A 22,560-nucleotide genomic window follows, 5' to 3' on the forward strand; every position below is an offset into this window, starting at 1 on the left:
ACAAATAAAAGCTCAACCAAACAAAGTAGCCCCATGTAGAGTACAGGAAATTAAATGGCAACTCTCCATTTTCCAGAGGGACTACCCAGTCCTGGGAGCTATTAGTACTCCAGGCAGTCAATTAGCAGGAGCCTAATTTCTAGGGATGAGCACTTCCCCATGCAAATGAAGGTAGGTCTGCAGGGCAACAGCCATAGGTGTGAACCCCAGAGCAGCAAGGCTGAGCCCGAGCTTTCCATCACTTTGTGTGGGAGAGGACTGAAGGGGAGCAGAGAGGAATGCAAGAGCTGAAGGTTAAAACTGCAGCTTTGCAAGTAGGAAAGAAAAGGCGCTTGTGACATTTCCACCGACTGCTTTATTCAGTTGTTTGCTTGCTTTCCACAGTGTGCGTTTCAGTGACCGAGTTCTCCTGACAGTGATCCATAAGGGAGCCGAGTCCTCGTTCTTATTCAAGATTAGTCCAGAAACCAACTTTTAGCAGCAGCTTATGTTTGGACAAACACAAGTACATATTTCATTTGCACACGTATGTCAAATCCAGACATCTACATATTTTGAAGACAGTAGACATGTTTGGTCATATGCTATCAACAAATCTCCGTGTTCCACAAGCTATAGCAGCCCAAGGACCCACAGATAGATTCACATTTGTGAATGCCTTCTGGTCTTAGAGAAATTAGAATGCAAATGTACATCTTGTGGGACTCAAATGACTGCCGTAAATTAAAAACATAAGTTTATAATTTCCATGCTATACAGTGTATAGATTAACAATGTAAAAAACAATAATTCCCATGGGCAGATGGACACTCAGCTACATAACAACTGGTATTCTGGCTTCAGGAATCAAATGAAAAGTCTGAATAAAGATTTTGATTACTTCAGTGGGCAGCAAATGCACCTAACCCTCTTTTCCCCTTGGGAGGGGCAAGGAAATCCCACCCAAAGGTTTAAAAGCAGGTGGAGTCTCTCTTTACCTTATCTCCTTCAGCAGCACAGAGTCCACTTCAGGTAACCTCAGGTGTTGGTACACTGCACTGTCAAGTGATGTACTTGCTCACCTAGCCAGATACTGAATAATATAGATCAGTAAGCGTTTTACAAGGAATGAGAAATATATGTCCTAGTCCAGATAAATTAAAAACATCACCATAACCTCAAATGTTTATTGCATTTCAAACAGTATTTATCAAAACAAAGAGCTCATTACAACATTTACACATACTGGGCCATCCAAACCCCTTCATTTGATATGCCTCCAGCATAACAATCTAATACAAATTATTCCAAAACACACATCTATCTATCTATCTATCTATCTATATAAAGACATCACCCTGTCTCCTGAACAGAAATCAAATGTGAAGAAATCTATAGGGGAAAAAAAAAAAAAAAAATCACTATTACAATATCAGTCTCAACTTCTGAATAAATAAACGTTTGCTGCAGCTGAATATTTTCACTCAGATCAACGATCTGATTTCACAGGCCTGCTTAAATATGTGGGACTTTGGTCCACAAAGCGACAAGACTACAGTATGATAAACTGGATGATAGTCTCAAGCGAGACAACGAGGCATTATTTACACAGAAGATTGAGAAACCAGTTTAACAAAAGAGATCCGTGGACATCCATTGTATGTACAAGAAGGAGATTTACTGGAGATTTTATAATTTCTACAAGACTCTTTCCAACCGACTTCATTAACTTGAAGTAAATCAAATCATGCAGAGATCTGGCTCAGCCAGAGAGACATGCCGGGAACAGTACAAAATGAAGAAGAACAGACACAAGATAAGCTTTAGAATCTTTGGCATTTTTCATAAACATTTTCAAGGTTTTTAAATCTGTATGTTCAATCACTTTCCCACACGTCCTCACCTATAAATACATTATACATGTACTCTTCTTTATACATAACTGTGTACATGCATGGGTACACAAGCACGCGTCACACAAAGAGGCATTTTTACACTATTTTAAAGTGAGATAATCTTTCTTCTGTCTCTTCATACGCACCTAAACAGAGCTTTACATGAGCAAAACACATTCTTTATCACAGAGACACTGATCTCCTCTCCCTGGTAGCCCACAATAGGACCCATGAGGATAGCACAGAGGAGACTGAGACAGGACATCAGGAAAAGAACTTTTTTTACCACGAGGGTGGTCAAACACTGGAAAAGACTTCCTAATAAAGTGGTTGATGCCCCTGGGCGTGTCAGTGCTCTAGAGGCACTTGGATAATGTCCTTAATGATATTCTTGAACTTCTGGTTAGCCCTAAAGTTGGGCAGTTGGACTTGATGTTCTTTGCGGGTCCTTTCCAACTGAACTATTCCATTTTAAATCAAGTCTATGAACATGTGCCCTCATGATCCAGTGGCATAGAGGGGATTGTTACTTTGGAAAAATAAACAGTGAAAAATCATTGAATCCAGTTAACAACCCAGTGAAAAATACTCTGATGTTAGTTTTTTGCACCAAATTCACACATCAAGCCCTCAGGTTTGCATCATCAAATGGTGCAGCACCATTTGGACTGCCGATCCATAAGCAAAGCTTTACCTGTTTTACCTTTAATTAGATGACTTTCAAAGTATAATTTTAAAAAGCAACTTGTGCACCAGGATTCTCTTTGTTTGTAAGGTGAATCACCTGAGGTGATGCTGGTGGAAACACCTGCCTGGAAATGGGAAGAACCAAGCTCCAGCTCTCGTGCTAACAATGACACATGGGGGCAAGTCACAAGCCACTCCCACAAAGTCCTACAAAAGGTTGAGGAATGCACTCTCAAGAGAAACTGAGCAGGTTTACACAATTCTCCACCTCAGTTTCCCAAGGCAAACAACATGGATTATGCTGGTTATGTGAATTTTACAAAGCAGAACAATAGCTAAAAGATCAAAGCAAGAAACCACATTTCTGTCAGAAAATTGCGTCCTTTCTCATGTTTCTTCATTGCTCACTTCCCATATAACTTCATTTTCTGATCCTTTCTTTGTGGACTCCAATGGAAATCAGCGGGAGACCAACACCTGCCCCCCCCTGTTGCACAGCCACACCTTTGGGCACCACGTAGTCTTTCTGCACCAGCACTTGTTTCTTTAAGGCAATAAAGTGTTTTTCTCCTGGATCTGTAGTGTTGACCCCTCTGGATTTAGACAGAAAAACAAGAGCTGTGCTGAAAATATCTGATGAGATGGAGTTATAAAAGGCAAGTCAACAGAGTCTTTTCAGGTCAGTGAGTTAGGCTTTTCTGCAGTCTCTTAATCCTTTGCAGCAGAAGGTTCTCATGCATCCATTGCCAGCAATGGATCTCTGATGAATCCAGTACCCAAATAGTTAACCACAGGGTGGGCATATATTTTTTTTTTTTTTAAAGAAAAGGGAAAAAGGAAAAATCCACAAGTGCTGGATGAAATATTGAGATACTGCTGGAGCTCCTCACTCTGCTAATTATGATAAAAAACTTTTTAAAATGTACACTGCTTGAACAGAAGATGGGTATCAAAGACTCGTTAATTCAGAGCTTAAACCTTTCTAGGCACAGTGATTTAACTCAGAAAAGAATAGCTTTCATATCTTAATGTAAATCTGTTGGATATGTTAAAAACTGGTTCAGAGCATCTCCTCACATCAGCTCAGCTGATCTGCTATGCTAGGCAGAATTATTTCCTCCTACATAAAAAAAAAAATGGAGCGCTGCCACATCCAGCATAGCCTCTACAATGGAAGCAAAATAAAAAATAAAAAGAGGGAATGCAGTGGCACCATACCCCCCCACACTACTCCCCACCCTACAAACTAATTCACATGTTTCACTCCGCTCTTTACGAGCTACATCTTGGTGCCAAGAGACAGCCCAAAAAGACAACTCAAAACAGGTATTTATCAGAAAGACCAGCTTAAATAAAATAAAAACAAATAACAAACAAACAAACAAAAAAAACCCAACGAATTATTGTGTTGTTCTGAACTACGACGAGAAGGGGGGAAGCACGTGTGTATACATGAGGGGTACAGAGAGAGATGCTGCATTCCGAAATTGCACTTCATCCTATAGAGCACTCCGTTTCTTCCTAATGGGGCTGGAGCTGCTGTATGGTTTCAATTCAGCATGCTGCACCTGTAAAAACAAATAGACATGACGTTTGCAGCTAGGTAACTCTAGCTCAGTACAGCGTGCGTTAATGGCTCCCCAAGGACAAACCAAGGGAAACTAAGGAAGGTTCAAAAGTAATGAATCATTTTCTAAACACAGGAACATGGGGGATTAATTGCAGGAAGGATTTGAGAAGTCATGCATCATTTCTTGAAACAAAATATTAAAAGCAGATTTTTCTAATGAGATACATGGGGTTCTACCTAATTTCTGCAGCAGAGGAGAGATCTTTGGGTTTGTTTTGGTTTGGGAGCTGTTTTTCTTCTTCTGGCGCTAACCAATAAATAAGTTTAATCAACTTCTCTGAGGAGTAACAGATCAAGTGGATCCCAATATGCAGCAAAATGACTTGTCAAAATTGCATGCAGACCTTGGGATGTTTTAATATTTAATCATATCAAATTGAAAAATATTTTCTCAAATTGAGCCTGGACAAAAGCTACCTTTACCTTTCAAAACAACTTAATTTGCAATTTAATAGGCGAAACACGTATAGATAAACTGTGGAGGATCATGCAACCCCAACAGCAAATTGCCTTGATGTGCCACAGAGAAGTATTCCCATTGAGATCACAGAAACCTTTTGCTGAATGTGCCATCTTTTCCACTCTTGTCTTTCGCCTAGCACGTGTGGGTTAAAAGACAGAGGTGTTTTCCAACTCATTGCAGTACTGCAGTGAAATGATGATGCATCAATAGCACGTTAAAGGAAGCAGACAGAAAGGATTTGGAGTTGCCACGGATGACTCCTCGCTGGAGGAGCGCGTGGCTGACACACAGGGTTCACTATTTTTAGCACCAGTGGAAAACTGCTCTGAGAAGGTTTGTCCCACCGAAGGAACTTTTATTAGTCCTCCCTCACAGTAAATGGTTATCATTTTCCTCAGAGAGTTCAAAGGTTTCCAAAATGATAGAAACCACTCAAGGAAATGTTATAAATGTAAATGTTAAATAAAGCATAAATAGAAAAGCAGCTTATCTTTAAATATAAACATTAACAGGGCATATGCAAACCATCACTGCAAATCTAGTGTGCTCTATGAGAGCAATGGCAAAAGAAAAAAAAAAAAAAAAACAACCAAAAATACACTCAAGCTTAACATCTGCATGATTATTCCTGTTTAGCTCTTTTGCTCCCACCAGTCTAAGAAGAGATTTCTCTCAAGTTATTAGTGCTGCCATCAGCCAATCTGGTGACCTCTTGAGATAAATGTCACCACAAGCCTTTCCAACCCTGTTTCTACCAGATGCTTCAACGCTGCATGGAGGCAATTATTTTTCAGTCTCCAGCAGAGTGAAATCACTACAGGCGAGATTGTGATCCCCTTATTCACAGTAAGCAGCACCTCACTGTGAAAGTACCATGATTCACAGAGGAAGGTACAATGTCAGTGGGCTCCAGAGCATCAGGATCGGGGCCTGAGGACAGAGATTCCAGTTGATTAAAACAAAAGAAAAAATCCTCTATATCATGTGCCTTGTTACTCAGCAAGACTATTCTCTTTCCTTCAGGAGAAATAAACAGATTCTGACATTCTAAAGGACTTATTGTTCAAATAATTTCCAGGAAGATTGGCAGGATTACTGAAGACACTCTTGTTGTTTCAAAGAAATATGAAAAGAGACGAGACTTGACTGAAATTGAGGGCGGATAGATTCTGGCTAGATTAAAAGTTATAATTCTGAAATGGTAGAAGATTGAACTCATCAACTGCAGAGTATTTTATACACATCTCAAAGCTTTCTCTAATGAAAAAGATGAGCTGAGCCTTGTCCAAGGGCAGCCTGGAGTTCAAGGTGGGTGGGGAGGAAGAATTTTGAGGGATGGCTGATGTGAAAAAAACCACAGCGAGCACAAAGTCATGGAAATAATCCCCCCACGCTCGATTTTGAGAGAAGGGAGAATTCAGAAAGCTTTTGGATGGTTATCTCCATCAAAGAGACTATTTTTCTCTTTCCTCCGTACAAATATAGGAGCAGAAAGGTGACGGAAACCATGGTTCACTAACCACGCTGGATGATTTTCCAGATCATCTTTAAGTAAGTCTTTTCAGGATAATTTTTCTGCAATCACGCTTCTGACAAAGGATTCTGGCTCCTCTCTCTTGTGACATTCCCTCCCCCCACCCCCCCACCCTCCATGGATTTTCCCAATCCCTTATCTCAGTTATTCAAAAGTGCAGGAGCATTGTATTCCCTAACTCAGCTGCCCTCAGAGCTGCTCGCTGCCTCTGTTGGTGCTGCCCATTTCATTACATACCTTTTGAACATCAGATGGTACCCTGGAGAGGAAATCTAGCAGCTCGTTATTATCGATGGCATAGGGATTTCTAAGTTTCTTAGTAAATTTATTTATGCCTGGAAAAATAAAAGCAAACAAAATAACTCATTTCTATCCCCCTCCCTACTCAACTGTTCAGATGAGGTGAAAAAGGGAAGAAGAATTCACAAGTAAAAATTAGCGTGAAAGCGGTGCCTCAAACTTCAAGCCATGCACACATTGCCAGTCATGTAGGATCATTCACAAGTGCCTCCTGAAAAAAGCAGGTTTATACAGCCATTCCCCTACTTTGGGAGAAATCTGTTATCAACAGGGGGGCAAAAAAAGAGATTGTAGCATGCATTCATTCTGGAGGGTAACGTGGGGAGAATATAACCAATTTGCCACTGAGATGACTGTTAAATCCACTATCCCTCATGAGCAAAGACACCCAACACCCTGCTGCTTCCCCACTAAGAGATCAGTATGGCTATCTAAAGGCATAGTAGAAGAGGAGAGTGTCATTGAGCAGAAGTGAACAGCCAGCTCACTTGAAAGAACAGCCAAAAAAAAAATTCATATGCTAGCAGCCTCCGACAATCGTAATAGAGCACTGAATCCTATTACACTCTTGTCCAAAATCCCATACTAGTCTCCCTGAAAGTACTTTAAAATGAGATGGCTGCTCCAGCCTTCTCCCCTCAGTGAAATGTTCCTGCTTCACATCTGAGATGCAGCTCTTAAGCCATATACTTGTAGCAAAATGCCAACACAATTTTCTGTGTACCTGATTTTTAAAAAACAGAAAATACCATAAGGTCTTTTAAGGCCTTGCCACAGGGTAGTTGTTTAACACGTATCATATTTGAAGGCCCTGTCAGTCTAGATGATGTTGAATGGATGTATAGTTCTTGTGTATTCACCATGTCCTCCATACCAGAACAACAGTATTTTGCTACAGAACTTTTTACTGCCAGCATTTTCTCCCCTTTCTTTTGTTTGATTTAATCCCTTATTTCTTTTTTCTCCTACAGCAGTGGCTCGGGCTTGACAGGGTGACAGGAGCTCCCTACAGCCCAGCACTGCACCAGGGCAGAGCTTAGCAGTTCGGTGAGGACTACCTTCAGATTGAGATAAAAGATAGCACGATAAAAAAGACAGAAGACCACTTAGAGTTAAGGACAGACTTCTGCAGTTGAAACATCCTTTTTTTGTTGTTGCTCTTAAAGACCACCTCCTCTTCAGAACACTACCAGGCACTTTTTCATATTTGAAAAGCCCCTATTTTGCTTCATCCCAGTAAATCAATAGACTTTCACACAACCATTCATGCTCCAAAGATATTCTCACTGCTTCCCATTGGACCACAGGTTATTAAGCACAACGCTCCTCCTGATTTTGCTAAGAATCGAACGGCTGCCAGAGCCCTGGCCTCCATGGTCCAGCTCTTCAAACACACCTTGCCCACTCCCCAGCATTTCCCAGCTGGGGGCTCCAGCACGAGGAAGCTAATTGCTTCCTAATAATAATAATAACAATAAATGAAAATAGCTTATCTACACTTACGTGCCTCTTGAAACTGCTGAAAACTAGCAAAGAATCCTATGAAAAGAAGATCACTGGATGGCTCAGGGAGCACAAGAAAAAATATGAAAAGGTTCATAGAAAAGCAACTGAGTGTAGCAGGTAACGTAAAGACTGATTTAATTCTATGAATACATAATGCATTTATTGCATGTGTACAAGAGTCAGTGGAGTACTTACCCCAGATTAAAATAATGTACCTCAGTGGTATAAAGTACAAAACGACTGTTGCTGCTGCGAGGAACAAGCAGGCCAGAATTGAGAGAAAGGGCACCGTCCAGTTCAATGTGCTGTAAAGAACAACATTTCTCAGTATTTCTACACCGTGCTTTATGGCAAATAACAATTTAATGACCTCTTTGCAAGGTCTTACACTTGCAAATACACAAATACACTTTGGAAAGTGGGTAAGCGGAGTCCTGCATCTGGATGCTGTAAGAGATTAAAGGTGATATCTGAGAGGCAGATATCAGGGCAAGGAGAGAGGATAGCCTCAGGGGGGCTTGGTGAAGTTGTTAGCCACGCAGTGAGTTGTTCTTGTTTCTTCTTATACATGTCGCACTCGTTATACATCTCTGCTCACTGGTCAGCTCTCCATTATTCATGGGAAGATTATCTAATTTGAGAGAAGACTACGCTGCAGGTGCAAGCCATCTGAGCTGGCTCTCCTGGACCACAATGGAGATGACATGAAAAGGGTGTTGATGCATGACTTGAAAGTGGCAGGTAGCCAGAGTCCACTCTGCCAGTAACTTGGAATGGATTAATTGCAACTAACACTAAACCTTAGAAGAGTAGTTAGTCACTTCTCTGCATAGTACTGGGGAATAATATTCTACACAAATCATCTTAATAGGTACACACTTGCTTCTATTTTCTTACTTTTTTATCAATTTCATACTACACTGCACATAGGAGGCTGCTTCAGCTCAGCTATCATATGTTATCAGCAGTCCAAGCCTTTGCACACTGACACTTTTGCACACGGGCTCTCAGTCACCACAGGAATTAGACTTGTAGCACATACAGAAGACATTTCCTTTCACCCATATCATTTACATGTAAGCTTACTACGTACTTTGGGTTATCAGCTATTAGTAATACATCCTAGCAGGTACTCCATCAACACGTTCTGTATCACCAAACACTGAGACACCTGGAGACAATATGAACGTTAATTAGTCTGTAGGTGGATTTACAGGTCTTTGCCCATAGAAGCTGCGGGTGCCCCATCTCTGGAGGTGCTCAATGTCAGGTTGGATGGGCTCTGGGCAGCCTGATCTAAGGCGTGGTAACCAGCACACAGCAAGAGGTTGGAGCTCAATGATTTTTCAAGTCCCTTCCAACCCAAGCCATTCTATGATCTTAGCATTCATTTCATGTCATCTACCTGCTAATTTCATCACGTCATGATGACAGGGAGCAGGAAGAAGAGAAAAAATGTGGACCAGTCATCAGGCTACAAAATGACATGAACTTCTCTTGACCAATAAAATTACTAATACGGGAGAATAATTACTTTTAAACTTCCCCAGATGTAGTAAGTATTAAGTAAAAATAGGTGGGGGAGAAGCCATCAACATAGCTCAAGTTAAAAAAAAAAAAAACAACAAGTAGCAAAACAGCTCAATTCTGTTAAAGTAGTAAAATTCCCTATGATTGCATAACTAGAGTGACAGATGGAAACTGCAGCACGATTCAGTCTGTCACTTACAAAAAATTTTTGGTGGCAATTCTTTAATGGTGCATTTCTGTTGAGTTACAATGGAATTCTTCTGAAATTACATTGGGCCTCCACATTAATACCCAATGTGTTCTTTAAGACCATTGTCACCAAAATGAATACAAGAATTAACAGTGAGTCTTCCTGCCATGCAGCTGGGCAGAACACTGCCCCGTTCATAGACTGGAATACATCTCTGGGCCACTTCCACCCCAGCTGGGGTGCACGGCGTGGAACCACAACACATGGGTTTGCTGTATTTTTAGCCTGAACCCGGCTCCTCATTAAAGTGTGGCTCAATCACAAACCATCACTTTGTGCTCAAAACAGAAAACAATGTGGGTCAATGAAGTGCCAATAAAGATTGGGTTATAAAAGTTTGTATGAGTTTGTGTGGGGGACTTTCCTTTTTTTTTCTCTCTCTCTTTGGCTCTTCACCTCTTTCCCTTTCAGGGTCAGGAATACCCTATGTGCCTCCCATTGTGACAAGACCAGAAAACTGCCTTCAGGCTTCCTTATGGCATCAGCAGGAAGCAGAAAGCCCAAAATGGTAGAGAAGAACATCAGTGCACTGTAGATGGAAATAAATGACTGATAACTCCTGTAACCAGGGTAGGGAGGGCATGGGAAAGGCAATACCCCATTAGTCCCCTATGTATTTTCTATGGAGGAAATACAAAGAAAAACCTGATAGTTCTGAGTCCACAACTTCAAGCAGTATCTCCCATCACGACTCCATCACAGACAGACAAGATCAAAAATCTGAGCAGATGGACACTGTGAGAGCAATACCAGCAGAGCACACAGTCTCTCCTCTTCTCTATGCTTTGGGAACATTTTCAGAATAGAAATTCCATGGCCAGGCTTCTCCTGCTTCACCTTGCAAGGAAATTCACCCCAGCTCTGCCTCATTGCAAATCACTGTTAAGCAAGAAAAATCCATCACTTACTTTTTAATTCTCTCTCCAAACGACGCAATTTCCTCTAGAACGCTTTGAACAGCTACGACAATCTCTTGGACCATGTGGATTCTGTCAATTAATCCCTTTTTCTCAGATTCCTACTCCCCCCCCCCAAAGAAAAGCAAAACATTAATCTCAATATTTGCTAACGTGTTCACAGATGCGTGAGAAAAGTTAGAGATTCCCAATACTACTGATGTATCCATGAACTTAAGCATATCACTGAAGGGAGGAGAGAAAACATTTATTATATATAATGAATACGAAGGCAAATAACTCCCTACATTTTCATTCTTTCCCTCAGCACCTGGGCAGAGGTTTCTTTATCTTCTAATGCAAAGTTCAGGATTTCAAGCCAGGCTTTCACTGAAGAACCCAGCTATATGTCAACCCAAAAGAGGTGCTGAGCACCCCTCAGCCCATAGCTTCTGAATATCACTTTTCTGAGCTTTGCAAACTTCCAATAGTCATGCTGTTTTCTGTACATAAATTAGCAGCAAGATAATGAATGCAACCTTTTTTTTTTTTTTTAATCATTCGGCATACTTATTCCCTTACTTGGGGGGGGAAGAAAAAAGAATCAAAGGAAAAACGACATTTTCTTTTTAAAGCAGTCATCTCACAACTTCATTTCTTACTGCTTATTTTAGGCAACAACATTACAGGACATTACTACACATGTGCAAGAATAAAAAGGAAGCACAGAATGAATTAAAAATCAAAATGACTTAAATCAGCCTTGGAAATCAGTATACAATTATCAGCATTCAGCATTTCTTTGCCAGCAATCTAACACATATACAGGCATGCAAATTGTTGTGGTTGCAGATATTCTAGCAAGAAATCAGCAAAACATTCACTTATTCCAAAAGGCAGAGCCCTGGACACTGATTTTACATCACATTTAGACTCTCCAAAACCAGCTCCATTTAGAAAAAAATTATTATTATTATTTTTTTTTTTCAACCAGTCAGCATTCAGAGAGGGGAGATGGTGGTGGTTGACTGTGGCGGTACACTGCAAGTCATGCCCATGTTCTCCTGGAGGTGCTCAAGGCCAGGCTGGAGGGGGCCCTGGGCAGCCTGACTGAGTGGGGGCAGCCAGCCCATGGCAGGGAGTTGGAGCTCAGTGATCTTTAAAGTCCCCTTCCAACCCAAGCCATTCTGTGATTCTATCCTTCTCTGCTGGCCAGAGTACGTGGGAGTAAGCAGGGACCAGAGACATTGAGAGCAACACTGCCTACAATTCTCCCCCTGCCATGAACCCACAATATTTTGCTGTGCAGGAGAGAGGGTCAGAGGCTACTTGCAGTCACAATGGACCACACAGAGGTGAAGTCTCACTGCTGCAGGCTTTTGACACTATCATGCCATGAGAGGGTCTCTATGCATCTGAGAGGGCACTGCCCTACATCTGTGTGTGCTGAAATAACATATGAACCGTCCTTGGATACTAAGAGCCAGACATGACAGCACGGCCCTCATAACCCTTAAAAGCCAAGGTTTGAATTACTTACTGCATATTTCTCTTCACAGTAATTTTTGAGTTGAAAAAGCCAGCCAAAACCACCATGGAGTTATCAAGCTCCAGATATTTGAATATTTGCCTTTAGGTTGCAAGGGAATGCACAGTAAATAGAAGCAGGATTTTTAAATAATCACACATTCGGGTGTGAAAATGAGTATTTTTACATTAATAAAACAACCAACAACAAAAAAAATGAAACCCCTGGGGTGTGAAATAACCCCAGAACTAACTAAATAAATAAATAAATAGTCAGCTCGTGAAAATAGCACCAAAAAGTCATTTTCACACAGCTCCAGCTATGACCTTGCTAGGCTCAAATGTAAATGACACATTAGGATTATTTTTAACTATTCCTTCACTAGAATGGTGCAACGGTCGCTTAGTCATAGTTGGCTCTTACACACCAAACTCACCAGTAGAAGTGAGTGTAGTACAGCAGCCGGTGGGGATTTCATTCTACCCCAATGCAGACAGATGGGTAAAGGAATCACTTCAGATGATATTCAGTGATATTCCAAGGCAAGCCTACTCTTGCTACCCACAGCTGAAAGGAAGATTGTCCAACAACTCTATCTGCATCATGCTGGCTTCATTTACACGTTTTCCACAGAGCACAGAAACACAGCAATAATGCACTTTAACCAACACCACCTAACTCCTGCTGCAGACGAGGAAAACAGAACAGGAACCACAGGCTCATGGGACAAAAGGACAATTGTATATTTATCCTTACTTAGCATGCACACTAAAATCAATCCTAGACAATATGCTTTTTTTCAATTTGTAACACAAAATCTACGCAACCAAGGAATGGGCAGAGGTAGTTAAGATTAGAAAGCATTTTAATTGAGCTCAGTTGTTGGAGGATAATCTGTGCTAGATGCCACTCGTGCTCTATGTGCATTGCACTGCCAGTGCCAAAATAATCTGAAAATCTGTCAATATCTTTCCTTTGTTATTATTTTGTTCTGGAAACCTGCAGTCCACACAGCTACAGGATGATTAGGCACTGGTTAAGCAGGAGAGAAGCAGACAAATGAAGCACAACAAGTAGGATCTTCCAAATTATTTAAGCTGTGGAGCACTGTGTATGCATGCTTTCTGAAGTCAGAACCTCAAAGAACACTGTCAGAAGAGAAAATAGTTGTAGTCCATCAAGAACAGAGTCGCTGCTCCATATTTATTTATAAATGAGCAACTGCCATACAGAAAGTTATAACCTAGCATTAAGATATTTGTTAAAGATGTAAAAATTAATCCTAAATTCATCTTCCGCTCTACTTTTCTATCTGTGCAAGGTCCCACCTCCAGCACAGGTAATTGTGCTCCCTCCTTTTCAGATATTACTCCTCTCTGAATTGTTTTGGACTCAATGTATTATGCTGCTGGAAAACAGGATTTGGATACCCATGGTTCAAAACCAGAGCTCTGAAGCATTTTCTTGAATTTAAAATAAAATATCCTGCCTGTTTCTCACACTTTTTTTTTGTCCCTAAAATCATTCGTGAAACTTCCTTTCCTTCAAGGCCTTTTTCTTCTTTATTTCTTAGCTGATTACAGCACTGTGGGTGGACCAAAACCAGTCTGCTGCCTCTGGGAAAGAATTAAGTCCATCAAAATGAACTTACAACTGAGAATTAATTATATAATCAGTGTGTTACTTCAAATCTTCCTTGCATATCCTGATTTAAGAAACTTTCATTTCTACATTAATTGCCTGAACAAAAACACAAAAGGGGTCTTACAAAAGATTAAGCATGTCAGCGGAAGAAGGTGAAGGAAAAAAAAAAAAAAGCAAGAACCCAGCAAATTCACAAATTAAGCCTTTTGTGTCCAGTTAATGCACATCAGCTTGAACTTCCACATGAAGACACCAAATCTCTCTCTGCCCCGCTGAATGAAAAGTACTTCTAGATTTTTCTTTCTGAAATATACAACGGTTAACAATCTGAACATAAGGGGTTACTGCATCTCTCTGATCTTTTTTTCCTTTCCCAGCAATGCTATCCCACTCCCAGACACTCAGGGACAGTTGCAAAAGAAACTCACATGACAACAAAATTGATGCACTTCCAGTGACAGAGACTTTGAAAGCGCATGAAATATGGGGCAGGCCAAGAGGAGCCATCTCCAGCATTAACACATCAATTCACCACCAGTGAGCTCCAGTTGTCAGAGCTGGGACTGCAAGGGAAATCAGGAAACCTATGGAGGAAGAGACTGAGGACAAAAATTACCCATTGTTTGCTCTGCACCACAGCCCAAACAATGCTACTTACTGCTGCTTCTCCAGCAAAGTATTCAGAGCTGAATTGAAAACATGGATGGTAGAGATCTGCTATTTCTTGCAATCCTGATTTCCATGATTAATAACTGCCATCTTCACAAAGGCTAAAAGCTGTTCCCTATTTTTTAAATCTGTCCTTCAGAGTTTGCTCTGGATACATCCAAAAAAGTAAAATGCAAGGATGTTTTGCCATGCTGTTTTATAAGTGCATTTTTCTTTATGTATATCCTATGTATCGTATGCAGACAACTGAAAATTCAGGCATGTACTCACAATCAACTTCTAAATGCTTCATATTTAATACAAAACGCTTACACAAAATGAAATCCTGCTTGCAACTTTCAGACAAGTGGTATTCATCAGCAAATTTCTGGCATGCCAAGGGAAACTCAATATATAAAGCTGAAGAACACTTGGGGGCAAGGATGAGGAATAAGAGGAGGAGAGAGAATAAATAGGAATTAATACAAAAGCAGGAAGAAAGCAAAATGCAGGCCACCAAGTCAGGACTGAAAATCTGGAATTAGAAGAGTCAGTCTGCCTCATTTGGGCTGACCTAACCATCAGGATTAGCTTTTTTTTACAGCTATTCTGTTACATTACCACTGCTACAAGCACATTAGGGCAATATTTTGGCAGGATTCACCCCTGTGCACCAGATATGAATTCCCCAGCACATTGATAGCAAAACAAGATCGAGAAAAAAGGGAAAGAAAAAAGCTGAGGCACACGACTTTTAGTCTGCTATTCTTCCAGGTTTTGAAAAAGATGCTGTAGTTATTCAGAGAAAAAGAGAAGTAACTGAAGTTGGATTTCACTTGCAACTTAGAGCCATAGAATCATTTGAGTTGAAAGGGACCTTTAAAGGTCATCTTGCCCAATTTCCCTGCGATGCACAGGGACACCACCTACAGCTCGAGCAGGTTGCTCAGAGCCTGGTCCAGCCTCACTTTGAACACGAAACTCCAAACTCACTGCTGTCTGCCAAGACTCTTATCACACATCTTAAGGCCAAAACACTCATAGATCACAGATGAAGAACTTCTGCAACTAGAAAGATTTTATTGGGCATAAATAGGAGACCACTGTTCTCTACTGTCTATAGGGAACTGTTAGCTAACAGCTTCAGTCCAGCAGCAGAATGAAGCTGTTGTGAGAGGTGGCAGTCATGAAAGTCCCTTGGTAGCTCAAATGAATTCCAAGCAGAGCTTTGAAAATAAGACACCACAGCAACCTTGAACCTCCTGCTTTCCATAGGAGCTAAGGGTGGCTGTAACGATCCCAGCAATCTGCCTTGCTGAGTCATTGCCTTGCCCTGTGCTGTGATGTCTGCTGCGTGCTGAGGAGGGCTTCTTGGCTCTTACAGGAGGACGAGCACGCAGAGGGGATGGCTGCCAAACTCCGAGCGATTGCCTTGTGCAGTCCCAAAACTGTGCATCACAGGATCGTTTTGTTTATTAACACCATGCTGCAAATGTGCCTGCCTGGCTGTGGAAATGTAGCGAATCTGAGCGTACTTGAAATAATTATCAAATAGAGGAAATGCAACACATACAGGTCAATTTATGCTCTCAGTTAAAAAGGTGTGAAATCTGGAATAATTCCACCAGAGCCAATAGAATTACTTCAGGCTGATATGAAGGACAGCACCACCAGCCTTAATAGGACGCATTTTAAAAGCAGGGCACAGCATCCTACAGCTAAGTCTGGGGGGCAAAAAGGCCAAAGATGGCCATCTCATGCCTCATTAAGGAGCACTCATAGGAAAACACAGCACTTTCTTTGCTTACATTAGACAGATTTCATCCGTGCACAGCAGACTTTGATTTTTCTAAACCAACCAGAATTTAAGATTGTGTGGAGAGGCTTAGGTCATAACTCTGTTGCTTTCCCTCTGGACAGATGTGAAATACAGGGGTTTAAAATGCATGCTCTGTACTTCTGAGCATTTGCATAGAGATGTAAAATAACCCAGAATCTGGTGGTATTATTGCAAGTCTTAAAGCAATATCAATATTCACAACAGAATAAAACAACGTTCTGGTGAGAAACCTGTGCACAAAAACTAAAAAAGAAAGAAGTATCTTTTATCTTAAAAGAAAAACAACTCTAAGAAAAAAAAAAAAAAAAAAAAAAGTGCTTTCTCCTGGAAACACACGAGATCTAAGAACAATTGCACCGTGATTAGATTTAAACTACTCCACCATCATCTATAATCTAGCAATTTGGGGTACAGGAGGAAGACAGTCCTATTCATACGTCTGCCCAATTCAAAAGAAATTTTAACACCGTTTCACATAGCTGGAATTTTTAAGGGAAATTTTTAAACTCCCTGAGTTTTATGAGCTCAGCCCAGAGGTCTGCTCGGTGCTATTTAATATTCCTCCAGAGATTTAGAGGAGTTACAGTGTCGGTTCGCCTACCTGCAGGGCAAGAGGAAGAATGTTAGCTTGCCAAGGTTTTTAATGTGAGGAAAGCCACGCAACAGCACCTGATATACCTGAAAATCTTTGCCAAGTCCCTGCTATGAATTCCTCTCTCCCATAACTCCCAAACCTATGGATGTCCAGAATGCTGGTGGGCCATGATGATGGGCCAAGGACTGTGTCAAGTTATGGCTGCTTACGGATCACAGCATTCTTAAAACATGCCACGTCGTAGACTGAAAAATAACACATCATCTCTCTTCCAGTTACTGGTACGCAGAAGGCTTTGCAAAGAGGAAAGCATAACCGGAGCAATCTCTGTACTCTGGATTAACCAGAAGTTGATTAGGTCAATAAGAAGCATGGAGGAAACTTACCTAAGTCATAACAGTGTCTTAAGTGATAACTGGAAACTTTCATTACTTTAGTCAAGATTGTAACCAGACCAGACGGATCCTGTGTGCTTAGAAGTGCCCCAACCTCTTTATTTGCACTGATCATTCCTGGCACAAGCAGCAGAATCCATTCCTTAGTACTAATATAGATGATGGAGGAGCTTAGTTTATTTGTGGTTTGTACACAAACTCATTAGGAAGAAATAAGGGAGGATCCATCATGCTTATTGAAGACAGTGCAGCAATGTAAGGAAGTCCAAATCTACGTAAACGCACACCTTAATTTGTTTTTTTAGACTCAATCTCGTCCACAATTTTGTGGAGAAAGCATGTGACCCCTCTTTGTCTGATCATACCCTTTTTAATTATGAGGGATTTTCAAACCTTTACCATCATTTTTCTTCACCAATCTCAATGGGAGATGATGAAATATTATACTGCAATTGCTGTATGGAAGAAAAAAGTAAGAGTCTAATAAAATTATTTATACTTTTAGAGAATAAAACAATGAGACGTTATTGTCGTCTATGACCTTTCCTAAGTATGGGGATACAGCATCTTACACAATAGACTCTTGGTTCACGTTTCAATTACTGACCTTTACTGTGGAAAAAATTAATGCAATTTTCATCTTAATTCATCCGTACAAATAAGATCCATACGGAAAGATTTCCACATGCTGAATCGAACACAAATGGAAAATGTCAGCTGTTTGCTACCGGATGAATTTGACTGTAATTTGTTTGGCTAAGTTTTTTCAAATTGTTCTCGTACAAGTTGGTACCTATTTCTGAAAGAATTTCTTATATTGGGAATGAGGAATTCTTCTTTGGGGATTTTTTCTGGCCATGAGACGCTAAACACTTCTTGGAAGTTGTCAACAAACTTGGCTTGAAGTCACAGCATCGTCTAATCCTTTCCTATTACATCCTATTAGTCAAGTACAGCTATGTTGGCTCACCACTGGATGGAGATCCTCACAGAAAAAAACAGGAATCTCTGCTGACTTTTTGTGTCTGATTTTCTTCAGACTCAATTACCAAATCTGGAAATAGTACTAAGTTTTTGTTTTGTTTTGGTGGAAATGCAAAGATTTTTCCACTAAACTTAATACTATGAGCAAACTTAAAGACTCTTTCCAATCTGCTGCTAGCACACTCTTACTTAACAAAGTAGCTGTCTGCTCTTGAAGCTCCACAGTCGTTGTCAAGAGAAGAAAGAGGAAGAAAGTAAAATAAACAGAAACATTCAATGATCAGACAACTCACAATCTAAGCTGCATGCAACTTGTCTATACCACTCTACTGGTGGGCAAAAGATGTTTCAGCGACGTAATTTTAAAACAATCCTTCAGACAGCCTGACAGAGCCCAGAGCCGACAGGACAGAGCCTGAACTCCACATCTAAGATGGAGTCAATCCAAGAAGGCATTCATCCACCGAGCAGCTTGTGCCAAAGGGACACGGCTCTCTTATCTCTGTGACGGTATTTGGAAAGGGCAGAGGGAGAAACGATGGGGGATTCGGCAATTAAGCGCTGTCATTGAAGACAGATAGTTTAGGTGGAGGGAGTTAATCTGCTCACGGGTTTTTGAACTGAGCGTCTGTGTATTTATAATTTGTAAACAGTTCATCTCTTAGAGGGTGTGTTACAATTCCCAGAAGCATGGTCTGTTATGTCTAACTTGCAGCAGAACCCAGAAAGGCAATGTGTGCGACTGTTTTGATACAACATGATGATAGGAAACAGAAACAGTGGCCTCGTAGACTACGACTCAACTAGCAGATTTCAACTTTGGTTCTTGTATTAGGGAGGAAAAAAAAATACACAGACTGCTTTTCGAAGTATGGTTGTCTATTTAAATGTTGACATTGCTGTGAGATAATGTCATTAAATTACATATTTCTTACACTCCCTAGAGAGCATTGGCCACCCTCAAGCATGGAAAAGTCACTTAGAATAACCTAATGCACTTAAAGATGTGCACAACATGGTCTAACGCTGGGGCAAATAGACCCAGGATAACAGGAAGACAGTGAGGCAATGCTGCGAAGTGAGTGGCCTGGGACATGAGGAATGGATGGCAATTCTCCAATAATTCTGTGTCTGAATCTCAGATATACAACACCAGTATACAAATTAATACAAGTTAGGAATTATTATTGCCATAATATTGAGATAAAAGCATTATCTTGATAAGAAAGCCTAATGGAGGCTTTCTTATGGAGAACAGAAATAGGATTGGCTACAGAGAATATGTTACACATTTAGGAACCACACAAAAATACAGAGTCAGCATATACAAGCACCTAACACTGGATACTGACAAAACAATCAACATTCCAGAAATTCAATATTTCTTGGGCAACAATGCAACTTCCATTTAGCAACTTCTGCTAGATACTGGTTCACTTAGTTGACCAATTTAACAAAGAGAAGAATGAAGTAAAAATGAGAAACTTATTGTGCATTAAAAGAATCCCTCAATTCATCTGGATTGTCTGGACTTCCAGTTACAACTTCAATGGATTTCTGTGATTGCTGTATTTTGATGAGCAAACAGAAGAGCAGGTTAAATTTAAACATCTACTCCTATCAACAAGTCTGCTGAGCTTCAACTCTAGCGTCTGTGACTGAGAAGGGTTAAGGTACACTTTTTAACTGTGGTATTGATTTTCTTCACAACGATTTCACTCTTAAACCACAGAATATTCACAAAGAGCTTCTTAACTTAGTACACAATTTGAAAGTTTTGCATTGCCCTGTGAACCCTTCCTTCCCAACAGCTCAAGTTTCTTTGCATGCTGTTGCTTGTTAAATAATTCCTCACCTTTGAGCTCCTAAGTATTTATAGATTATCAGATTCTCCTTCTCTTACTTACGTTTTTTTCAAGCTGTATACATTAAATTCTCTTAATCTTTCTTCACATGTCATGCCCTCTAATCCTTTTATCATTTGTCACTGTGGTTTGATAAACTTGAAAAAAAATCCAATGAATTTTTCATAGTGAGCAGAATGAAGAAGTATGCTCTAATAAAATAAGGCCTCACCAGTGCCAACTCTTTCTACATTTCTGCTGAAAAACTAAAAACTTTTTTTTTTTTAAAAGGTTCTAGAAGAAATGTTGAGAAAACCTTAACCAGTCCTTCACGAATCACAACAATTCTACAGAAATGGAAATGCTGTACGATTTGTTGTAAGCCATTAGCGCAGAATGTTCATCCAACACTCCCAACAGAAGTGATGATGTATTTTATATACTCACCTTGTCCACCCATACACATACATGCTGGCACATGAACATATGTCTCACAATTTCAAGCATACCCTGGGCACCCCCACAGAATTCAAATGAAGTTCACAGGTCTCATGCAGGTAATGCCATTATTGAACATTGTACAAATCAACCAGCATTCTCAAATTGTCAGTTTGCTGATTAGCAAACAGGTAACAACTGTTTTCCCAGTTAAAACAGGTAAGGAATGCAGATCTCAGGGTGATAGGATGGTTAGTGAGCTACACTCACTTTCTTTCTGATTCTAGCTAAAATACCATAAGATGTATTTACCTTATCTTCCTCATCGTCATCTTCATCCAAGCCCATAAGCTCCTGCAAAAGCATATGTCCATATTAGAAGAAATTACAGTTCTCATTGACAGGCAATGTTCAAAAAGCTCAGCATTTCATTACATGGTTTTTTATCACTTCTATTGTGAGTCATTAACAAACCCACAACTTTCACCTTTCTGAAATCATGTTTAGCATTCAAGGACTTTGTTTTTTGTGATATCCTGAACAAAGCAGGCAATACCCTATACAAATTTTAAGTCTAAATAAAGCATTAGTGGTTGTGTCCTATCATTTGAAGGCAACTGGCTTTCAAATTCATTGCCAACTTTAACTAGCTGTAAACAGCTGTGTTCTTAGTCTGACAAATGAACCAGTCAGCATGTCAAGGCTGAGGACTCTACACTCAACTTGTTCCATCCTCACTGATACAATGACTGCTCTCTCCCTTTAGGGCCATTAACGAAGCATTAGACGATAGAAAATACATTAGTATGAATATGATCAATCTCATGATTCATATTCAGATTTCTATGCAGCATTATTCCCTCCCTTTAACCTCTACACTGACAGGTAGGGAAGGGAAACAAAAGTTTTGCTTATGGCTTGAAATTAGGAATGATTGGGTTTTAAATCAGGTATTTTATAAACTGAGTCTTTAATAGGGTCCTCTAAGATTTTCTTGTTTATTTAATATTTCACTCACTATATTACAAGTTTTAGTACAGTTAACAACAAAGATGTGAAGAATCAACAACAAGAAATGTTTGGGATTCGGTTTTTAGTTTTCCTTCCAAAACAGTTGCAACTAGTATTCAGTATTCATTTCCAGGTTTACTCGAGCTCTTTACCATACTCAGAGTACCTAAGTTAGCAGTGATCATGGTTTTTGTTTCTATAGAAGCTCCCATCTGTAAATCATAAAGCATTTTACCAATACTCATGCATTTAACATCCTGGCAATTGGTTCATGCCTACAAGGTTAACACTGTTATCTCCATTTTATAGACAGAAATAGGAGTGAGAATGTGAAGTCCTCCCTTCCAAAGACTCTTGCTCTCGTTCTTAACTATACATGAAAAGTACTGCACGTATAGCCAAGGTCTCAAGAAGCAAAAATAAATAAGCAACTGTGAAAAAAGCACTGGTATTTTGAAGAAAATAACTTCTGTCATCTGCAGGACAGATGTGACCAGAGGTAGCACCTGATTGTCTATTTCTGACCTACAGATGGTTAGAATCATAGGCACACATAAAAAAGGAATCAGGTAATATTAAAGGCACTTTGATGACTTGTTCCATATGATCCCAACCCTGCAAAGCACTCAGGCAGACGTGTAACTTTTCTTATGCAAAATACACCCCTGAATTGCACAGCATCACACTGCTCACAGGATGCGTGACCAAAAAGGGCCAATTTTCTGCTCAACTTTTCTTCCCTACTGCTTAACTTGGAATTTAAATATGAACCTCTTGTAGCATCCACCTGAATGATCTGCTATTCAATCCTGCTGACTTGTGTGAGACTGTCCTCATCTGAACGTGCAATAAACTCACCACAGGATGAGTGATAGGTGTTGAATGGTAGTCTCTGTGCACTTTTCCTAGACAACACAGCAAGACTGTGTATTGCCTTTAAAATAATACAATAAAAAGAAGCGC

The 22,560-nt window shown here is 40.2% G+C and overlaps 1 protein-coding gene across 15 annotated transcripts in view; it reads right to left on the minus strand.

Moving 5' to 3' along the window:
• Positions 1-3,333: 3,333 nt before the first annotated feature.
• MCTP2 (multiple C2 and transmembrane domain containing 2) overlaps positions 3,334-22,560 on the minus strand; it is a 142,232-nt gene continuing 123,005 nt past the window's right edge. For 13 of the 15 annotated variants that reach the window (XM_048956634.1, XM_048956636.1, XM_048956638.1 and 10 more), the window contains 5 exons: positions 20,899-20,940; positions 10,683-10,792; positions 8,190-8,299; positions 6,426-6,523; positions 3,334-4,129 (listed from right to left, as the gene is read on the minus strand). In XM_048956634.1, coding sequence (XP_048812591.1) covers positions 4,061-4,129; positions 6,426-6,523; positions 8,190-8,299; positions 10,683-10,792; positions 20,899-20,940 — 429 coding nt within the window. In that variant the 3' untranslated portion in view covers positions 3,334-4,060. Of the gene's footprint in view, positions 4,130-6,425; positions 6,524-8,189; positions 8,300-10,419; positions 10,654-10,682; positions 10,793-20,898; positions 20,941-22,560 lie in introns of those variants that run through there. The other 2 variants (XR_007379170.1, XR_007379171.1) reach the window with 2 other exon arrangements.

Source organism: Lagopus muta, chromosome 10 (assembly GCF_023343835.1).
Source record: "Lagopus muta isolate bLagMut1 chromosome 10, bLagMut1 primary, whole genome shotgun sequence".
NCBI lineage: Eukaryota > Metazoa > Chordata > Aves > Galliformes > Phasianidae > Lagopus > Lagopus muta.